Below are 9,039 nucleotides of genomic sequence, written 5' to 3'. Positions count from 1 at the left end.
TCGACTTCCGGCCGGAGACGCGCTCCGGAGGCTCCTCCCCAGCAGGAGTCCGAAAACCCGGCGCGGGCTCCGGAGTGCGCCTGCGCGACGCCTCGGGGGCGGGGCTGGGGAGGCCGGAAAAGCTGGCGCTGGACTTGGAACGGGAGCGGCTGCCCGGGCGCGGGCTGCTAGGCGGCGGGTGCGCGGCCGCGGCGACCCCAGGGATGGGCCGGCGGCTGTGAGGTGAGGGCCGGGCCCCCGCTGCGCCCGGGCTGGGCGCGGTCGGGAACGCGGTTCCCCGAGAGAGGCGCCGACTGCGGGTGTCCCACGGCGGGGCGGATGGGTGGGGCCGCGGCGGCCGCGGTCTCTGCGGGGACCCGCCCTCCCTGGGCTGGGAATTCCGGCCCCGAGGCTGCGCGCGAAGGGCTGCGGGCCCCGCGGGGGTGGATGCGGTGCCTCGGGTGACCGGTGCCCGCCCGCGCGGGGACTGCGGCTTCTGGGACCGCGGCGTCGCGCGTGGACGGGTCGCGCCCCTGCGGTGCGGGGCGGTGAGCGGCTCTCGCTTCTCTGCCTTGTCTACGGCCGTCCAGGGCACCTGCGCGTGGCCCCAGCGCGCCGCGGCGAGGGCACGTGGGGCGCGGGGCGGGGTCCGGGGCGCGCTCCGGGGCGGGTCAGCCCGGGTCCCCGACGTGGCCGCGCCCGTCGCTAACCCGGCGCCCCTGGAGGGCAGCGCGGGCGGCCTCCTCGGAAGGCGCCGAGCACTCGGGCCCCGCGGGTCGCAGGGCGTGCGCCCGAGCTGGCGCCGACCCCCGTGTCTCCCGCTGACTGAAGAGGAGGGGCGCCTGGAGAGCCGAAGGGCGCGTCCGTTCCTCCCGGGAACGCTGCCTTCCCACCTCTGGGCACGACGGGGTGTCCGCCCTTTCCGGCCTGGGGGCTCGACTTGGAGGACGTAAAAACGAATCACGGGGGAAAAATGGTTCGTGTCCCAACTTCATGATCAAAGGAGGACACGTTCTAAGTCGGACAGATGCGCCGGGGAACGAACGGGGAGGGATTGGTGATTCTTATTCCCGCTCTGCCCGAAGTGACCCAGCGTTGCTTCTCTCGGCGTAACGAACGACGGTGTCTCTAGGGGAGCCCCCCGGCCCGGCCCCCGGGAGACATGTTTCGGAAAGGCAAAAAGCGGCACAGCAGCAGCAGCTCCCAAAGCAGCGAAGTCAGCACCAAGAGCAAGGTAGGGGCGGCGCGGGTGGGCGGCGCGGGCTTTCTTTTCTCCGTGGGCGGGAAGGGTGCTCGCCGGGGCAGACCTGACGGCTTTCAGCCTTCATTTTCGGCGCCGGAGACGCAGTCTGCGCTTCGCATCACGTCATCGTTTTGGTAGGTCTTCTGCGGTTCTTCCAGGTGGGACGGGACCTGTAAATGGTGTCGTGGGAGCAAACACCGACTTTTACATCTTTTATGCGGCAGAAAGCGCATGCAGCTAAGGGGCTGGCCCTGTCGGTGGGGTTGGTGGCATCTGTGCGGAACGGATCCTACGCTTCCGCGTACGGCGCTTTGTATTTTGCTCAGTGCTTTCTGTTGTTTTTTCTCTGCAATCCCCGTGGACGGGCATGTTCTGCTCTGCCTGCCCGGCAGCCTGTGTGTTACCTGGCGCGGGTCGGAACCGCGGCAGCGGGGGGTGGGAGTCGGGAGCCCTGCCCGGGTCCGAGGGTGTTGACTACACGCAAGGGAACCCCGGGGAAATCACTTCGCCTCTCTGGGTCTCTGCTCACTTATTAAACAGGGCACTACTCCCTGCCTGCCTTTTGCACAGGGTTCTTTGTGGGTTCCGGGGAGATAACGTGAAAGCGAGGTGTAGATTATCACATGCGATAGGAGTATCCTGTGTCTTGTAAGGAGACAGAGGTGCTGTCTTGGATTTAAACTGGCTGGGTTGACACCACATTTACTCAGCACTGTGTTATGGAAGACACAGGATTGGGTGTTGATTACTGTAATAAGTCATTTAAATGCTTTCTAGAACACTTGAGAGAAGACAGTGCTCCTGTTCTAATGATGTTTAACTTCTTGACGTGTGTCTGTTATTTCTCAGTCTGTAGACTCTAGCCTCGGGGGCCTGTCTCGGTCCAGCACTGTGGCCAGCCTCGATACAGATTCCACCAAGAGCTCAGGTACAGAGAGGGGCTGGGTCATTGACCGTCTGAGGCCCAGACACTTTTACCAGGGTGGCGTGAGTCCCTCTGCACTGGGGTTTGCTTTCAGTCCTCTGCCACCTTTGATAAGAGCGTAAAAATGGCCCAAGCCCTGGTGGATGTGTGTTGGAGATGTTACATGTTTGGTGAAAGCGGCCACCTTGGAGGTGGGCCAGGGCATGTGGCCAAACTGCTCTTACTGGGTCCTGCAGCAAAAGCACGCGGATCATCGGGTGACAGTTTAGGAGTTTCAGAACAGCTTTTAAAGAAATGAGGTGGTAGAACGTGAATTATACGGTTTATGGGGTGTAGGACAAACGCCTTGCTGATGAAAAGGATTAAGGAACCATTTACCCAGAGATACGCCAGCTGGTAAATATCAGGAGCACGTGGTAATTAAGGGCAGCATCTGTCACAGACACTTGAAAACACTTATGCAGCCTCCAAAAGGAGCAGCTCTGGATAAACGAGAGGCTGGCTTCTCCCCCACCAACAGCTCGTGTCTAACTGGAAATAGACCCTATTCCCTTGTCTAACCGCCTTCCGGGGTCACAGACCAGTCGCCCTGGAAAAGGTGGGAGCGGGGAGAGAGGGAACGTGATGGAAAAGGGAATAGAGAAGCAGGAGGTCTGTTACCTTCCAGGTGCCCTGAAGATATGAACTGTGTGGCGGGGCACTGTTTTATGACATAAACATCACCTGAAAGCCACCCCATCGTAGTCCCTTACTCCAGATGTCTAAATATTTCGGTGATCTTGCATCACCTGGCTTTTATAGCTCACACAGGTCTTCAACCTGTTACCTTTGGTTATGTTACAGGACGTCCTGTGCGGCGTCATTCCAGCCACATTTAAAAAAATCGTCCTTTCTAGCTGGATGGTAGAGGTAGACCAGGTTTTCTGAATCCAAAAGCGAGTTCACTGTTACCATGGTAAAGAACGAGAAGAAACCAAAAAATAGTAACGTGTCATTAGGCATCATCAGGGGACTCTGTCATCGTCTAGTTGACATTTTATTTTTCCTTCTTTGTTTGAAATGAAGGATGGTAATAGCTTATTCCTATTTAGATTTTTATACTTAGCATATTGTAACTGAGGAAAAGGTTAGTGAAAGTCTAAGTTCTTTCCCATTCTATAAAAAAACACTTGAATGTGAGCAAATGCTGTCTGTCTCTGTCGGTCTGTTTCTTACCAGGGAAGGGGCTGAGGACGCCCTGAAACGCAGCTGTTCCTCTTGGAGTCTTACCACGCTGTTTCTCCCACCTTTAGGACAGAGCAACAGTAACTCGGAGACCTGTGCAGAATTTCGAATAAAATATGTCGGTGCCATTGAGAAGCTGAAGCTCTCTGAAGGAAAAAGCCTCGAAGGGCCACTAGACCTGATAAATTACATAGATGTTGCCCAGGTAAAAAAAAAAAAAAAAAAGAAAAAAGGTTCCATTGCGTCAGTTCCCAGCGAGGACGCTCGCGGCCTGGGAGGGTGATGCTGCTTGTCCACGTCGCGGTTAGAACGTTAGCGCTGCGGTCGGTCGTCGGAGGGACCGAGCCACGTGGGCGCGGGCACAGTGCCTTCCTGCCAGCGGTCCCTTCTACGTTTTCTGGGGCGGGCAGACGTCCTTGTGGAAGGAGCAGCCGGCGTTAAGTGAGGTGACAGGTTACACACACAGCCCCGCTCTGTCTTTAAAATGGTCTGGCCGACCTCCCTGTGGCTCCGCTGGGCTCGTTCTCGCTCTGCGCGGTCACGGTCATGGCGGCGCCGACCTAACGTGCCTGTCGATTCCTCCCGTTTCCAACAAGAACTGAGGTCGAGAAGGCAGAGAACGGAACGGCGTGTCTCTCTGCCCATTAACGGGGTGTCAGAGCAGCGGGAAGGGCCCCTGTCCGTTCGGTGTTGGCTCCTCTTAAGAAAGTGTGTTCTCTGAAATCACGGCGATGGGGTCGTTAAGTGTGTCATATCCTCGTGCAAGGAATCTCACCTGTCTGGAGAAAGCAGCCACTCTTATCTGCCATTGAACAGAGAACTCTTGGGAGTCGGGACACACAGGATTCGTGTCCCAGGTTTAGTCTGGAATAGAAAGTCATTCTAACAACGTGCAAACCGCAGCTAGTCTAAGTCAAGTATGATTCTGAAAGACTGCTGACGTTCCCCCCAAGTTATGCCAGGATTACCTTCCGTCCAGTAAGGACTGCTAAGTTGCTCCTAACACCACAGACATTGGGCTTGTCAGAGTCACGGACTGTAGCATTACTGTTATCCCGTCTTGTGACTCCTGGGAATCGCCTTGAACCTGCTGTGAGAAACGACTGGCCCGAGGTGACCCTAGCGTCGTGAGCCCCCAGAGTTACGGTGGGGTGCCGCAGCAGCTGACCACAGTGTAAGCAGGTGATTCCGCAGAAACAGTCACAGTCTGGAACACATACTGACTGCCGGCAGGACCCTGTTCTAGAGAAAACAGTGAGGAGGGGTTCTGACTTAGGAGACAGGGCTGGGTAATTGGCCAGGGGAACCGCCAGGGACGATCAGCTGTTTATTTGTTCCTGAAGAGCTCAAAACACGAATTGCAGTGTTTGACTGCCGGGTAAACGCTCATCAAGGATGGTTCACCTGCTCGCAGCCCTGAGGCATGGGGGTGCCAGACACGGCTCACACCTGGGCTGTGGGGGTGCCAGACACGGCTCACACCTGGGCTGTGGGGGTGCCAGACACGGCTCACACCTGGGCTGTGGGGGTGCCAGACACGGCTCACACCTTGGCTGTGGGGGTGCCAGACACGGCTCACACCTTGGCTGTGGGGGTGCCAGACACGGCTCACACCTGGGCTGTGGGGGTGCCAGACACGGCTCACACCTGGGCACGAGGCTGAGAAAAATGGTCCCTGCGGCCCTGCGTCCTGACCCTGTGCTGACATTATAGAAGCTCTGAGTATTTAAAGACCTTTTACTTTCCTAATGTAAATATTTAAACCTTATTGGGGTCTGTGAAAAGTGTCTGAGTTTGTAATTAGGGTTAATTTCAGACAGAGGGATAGAACAATATACCCAGTGTGCATTGACCTGAATATTGCTCAGATTTGTTAACTAAAAAAAGGGGTGCCTTTCTGGAGAAAAGTTCTTGCTGGGCTGCTGTGTGTGCCATATTCTTTAGTTTGGGGTTTGTGAGAGCCAGGGCCTAAAATTGACTAACCAGACGTAACGCGACAGTTTTTAATGTATGCTGTATAATTTACTTCTCCCTTAAAGCAAGATGGAAAGCTGCCTTTTGTTCCTATGGAGGAAGAATTTATTATGGGAGTTTCCAAGTATGGTATAAAAGTATCGACATCGGATCAGTATGTAAGTAATTTATTAAGGAAAATATGTGTTTGGGTCTTGGGGTGTTAAGGGCCTGTTCCTGCTTACAGAGCGGTGCGTTTGTAAATGGTCCTGGCAGCTGCCTTAAAAGGGGCGCATTTTTTAGGGGGGACGAGTAGGAGCTTCCCCTGTGCGGGGCGGCCCAGGCCAGCGCCCTGCTCCTGGCCCACAGTGCATTTCCCCTTCGGAGGCCTTGCCCGCTCAGAACAGTGGGCAGCCTGGGGCTGGGCATGGAGAACAGCGTCGTGAACTTAGATCCTCTAACTCCTGTCTGGCTGCAACTTGAGGAGCAAATATTCATGGAGACAGATTGCCCCACAGCTGAGCATACTGGAGCTTCCTTTTGGGTGAAAAACCTGTAGGACCCCTTTCTCCCAGATCTGTGGATGTGCTCTGTTTCCAGCCTCGCAGTGAATTTCTGCCTGGGAGAGTGTGTTATGAAGGACGGAGAGACACGTAGAACAGTCACGCCCTTCCTTGTCCCGGCCTCTGCAGGACGTCCTACACAGGCACGCCCTGTACCTGATCGTCCGGATGGTGTGTTACGACGACGGCCTGGGGGCGGGGAAGAGCTTGCTGGCTCTGAAGACCACGGATGCCAGCAGTGAGGAGTACAGCCTGTGGGTCTATCAGTGCAGCAGCCTGGTGAGGTCTTCCGTGCCTGGGGAGTCTGTCGCTCGCCCAGCAAAGTGGCAAACCCGGGGGCCGTTCACCGTCCCCGCAAAGGCTAGGAGGTGCTCTTCACTCCCTGTGTAAGGCTAGTGTGATGTAGCGAGTAAGGAGTGGCCAGCCTGCTGCCCAGAGCCCCCGCAGGCTGCGGATGGGGCGGGGGCCGCCGGCAGCAGCTCATGGGTCAGGATCGGAAGGCTCGTGAACACGCAGCAGGCGGGGGCGGGGCACGTCCTCCGGGGCAGAGGCCCCTGCTTTTCTTCCCACGCGCTCTTGCTGGCGGGTGAGGTGGGGCGGGGGAGGGGGCACGAGGCACAGGCTGCGGTGGCCGCTGTGTGGCACGTAGCCCTGTAGCCATAGGGGAGGTTTGAGGAGGGGCGGGCTGTGCCTTTGCGGTCAGGTTAGGGTTGGGAACAGGCTTCTGAACTCCGGCTGCACCTTCCTCTTAACGCAGGAGCAGGCGCAAGCAATCTGCAAAGTCCTCTCCGCCGCCTTCGACTCCGTGCTGACACCCGAGAAGGCCTGAGCTCTGCCGGCGCTCGGGGCCGGCCACACGGGGCCCAGGCTCGGCTGCGTTCCGGCAGTTCTGCGGCACTGAGCGGGGGTGAAAACGCGGAGTGGGTCCTTGCTCTAGACTCACCGGGGAGAAAATGCTACGTATAAAATATTGATCGCTTTTCTATTAAAACATGTCTTATCAACACTGACTTCATTCATTGACGTTACCTAGGTGTCGGGACCGAAAAAGAAATCTCATTTGTTGCTTTTAAACACAAAGAAGCTTTAAGTCCTTAAGGGTCCCAGAAGCACACTTAGTCAGTGGCAGCCCCCAGGACTTTCTGAGGGCGCCGCACTGCGGCCCGGAGGCGGGCGCCTGCTGCTGTAAACAGCCATGTGGCCGACTCCAGACACAGGAAGTAAACCTTGAGCAGTGTGTTGTCAGGAAAACAGGCCGCTAAGCGCCCACATTTATCTCAGAGCCAAGAGCACCCTGGAAGATGGCTGACTACCACGTTAAAAGGAATAGTATTTAAAGACTCACGTACCGCAGGCTAGCGCAGTTTCTTCCAGGACTTCTCAAAAACGATGCTCGAAAGATTAAAAACAAAACGTGTCCATTTAAAAGTATTTTATTTTGTTCTAGTCAAACGACTAGTTAACAAGAGTAAACTTATTAAACATGCTCTAATTATAAATCACTGCATTAAGGACAATGAAAATAGGACTTGATTTTGGTTATACAGTATATACAGTTGTGTAATCAGGCGAGTGAATTGGATATACACCTCAGCTCGCGGGCCGCCCGTGGCCACGCCCGCCCTTCTCAGACCCCACGGTCACCCACAGTGACCCTCGATGCACGCACTTCCGAGTCCTCCTCCCCAGGAGTCAGATCTGATGGGAAAGGCACGCGAGGTGCCAGGATCCTGCAGCTCAGTTCATGAAACATAAATCTGAAATATAAATAGGTATCTACAATGTTTTCCTTTTTCTTCCTTTTTTAATTTGCAAAGAGCAAATAACTAGGAAAGAGTATTAGCAGGGAAGTTAATATAATTTCTCCTCTGGCAAGTCATTAATTCTGCACAATAGCACCACCAGATTGCAGATGGGAAAGATACTTTCCTAGATATTTGAGTACCAGTGGACCTGGTTGGTTTGGGAGTGGTAAGCAAATGCTGATGTGAATCGACTTTAATTCCTTACAGAGCCGGCACCAAGGAGTCAAAAGGCTGATGGATGATACAGGTGCAGGAGCGTTGTGTTAAAATACATACGTTCACTTAAATCTACAAGAGAATTAACTCAGTGGAGGGTTCAAACAACAGAAATGAACAGTTAGTGAAAACAGATGTAGTGCTTTAAAAAAAAGCCTAATTACCCATCTGACACATTTCACCCGGAACCTGGAAAGGCAAAGAGCAATTGCCGTACAACGTCATACGACATTCCAGTTACTTCTGTCTCCCTTTAGATCAGCAACAAAAAGTACAACCCAAGTCAGAAAGCTACACGTAGTCTTGCATAATGAAGACAGGCTGCTTCAGTCAAATGCACCATCCTAACCAGCGCGATCCAAGCGCTGCCGCCCGCCTTCCAAGTCCACACGTAAGTGTGTTCTTTCACGTTGGTAGCCATTCCCGGAGGGCCCCCGTTTCCAACGTCGCTCCTATGAACCTACTCTCACGTGACTAAGTAGAGGCATGACTATCAAGTGCGTCAAACGAATGAGTTTTGATGTTGAGCAAGAGGACAGCCTCACCCACCGGCCCCTGTAGCCTAAGTCTGAGGATGGCAGAAGGCGTCCACAGCAAAGCGGATGCTCGGGAGGGTTTCGTGACCTGGGACCTACGGATGGCTGATGCGCTCTTGATTACCAAGGGACGGGTTCAATTTCAAGACCGTGTAACTGCCATTCCTGCTGGTGTGTTATAGAAATACAAGACGCGGCGCTGAGGAAACATCCTCATGAGCTAGAAGGGAGGGCGTGGTCCACGTGAAGCAACAGCGGGGGGGCGGGGGGACAGGCAGGTCAGTGTGATGACGGGGGCACGAGGGGCAATCTCCAGAGCACCTGACGCGTCCCAAGAGCGCCTTCGCAACCCCCTCATCCTTGTAGCCAAACGCACAGACGCGGTTCTATGGAACCTGGGACGGGACAGACCATAATTATGGGGTGCCCTGACGAGCTATGGGCAGTTTTGTTAGGCAGGGCTGTGCACAACAGGACACACACACATGCAGCAGACAAAGACAGCCGCGACCTCGCAGGTCAGGCTTGGCAAGTGGGAGGCTAATGTGACAGTTTCCAAGTTGCTTTAAATAAACACTGGGTGGCTTTCCAAGGA

General features: G+C 55.1%; 1 protein-coding gene across 1 annotated transcript; it reads left to right on the top strand.

The window, feature by feature from the left end:
* Positions 1–1,130: 1,130 nt before the first annotated feature.
* On the top strand, positions 1,131–6,891 carry ITGB1BP1 (integrin subunit beta 1 binding protein 1). Its single transcript, XM_090280887.1, has 6 exons — positions 1,131–1,213; positions 2,072–2,150; positions 3,440–3,576; positions 5,411–5,503; positions 6,017–6,166; positions 6,645–6,891. Exons 1-6 carry the CDS (start codon positions 1,142–1,144, stop codon positions 6,714–6,716), a joined length of 603 nt encoding a protein of 200 aa, XP_090137013.1. The 5' UTR covers positions 1,131–1,141; the 3' UTR covers positions 6,717–6,891.
* The last annotated feature ends 2,148 nt before the right edge of the window (positions 6,892–9,039 follow it).

The sequence above is a fragment of the Furipterus horrens genome, unplaced genomic scaffold (genome assembly GCF_987537825.1).
Source record: "Furipterus horrens unplaced genomic scaffold, mFurHor1.1.pri manual_scaffold_6, whole genome shotgun sequence".
In the NCBI taxonomy this organism is placed as follows: Eukaryota; Metazoa; Chordata; class Mammalia; order Chiroptera; family Furipteridae; genus Furipterus; species Furipterus horrens.
This window is presented reverse-complemented; position numbering and strand designations above follow the sequence as displayed.

What these genes read in the sequence shown, in the direction of transcription:
- ITGB1BP1 (XM_090280887.1), top strand. Translation starts at nt 1,142, where the DNA reads ATGTTTCGGAAAGGCAAAAAGCGGCACAGCAGCAGCAGCTCCCAAAGC. An exon ending in AAGTCAGCACCAAGAGCAAG is followed by an intron (nt 1,214 to 2,071) that starts GTAGGGGCGGCG and finishes GTTATTTCTCAG; the next exon opens with TCTGTAGACTCTAGCCTCGG. An exon ending in TCTATCAGTGCAGCAGCCTG is followed by an intron (nt 6,167 to 6,644) that starts GTGAGGTCTTCC and finishes CTCTTAACGCAG; the next exon opens with GAGCAGGCGCAAGCAATCTG.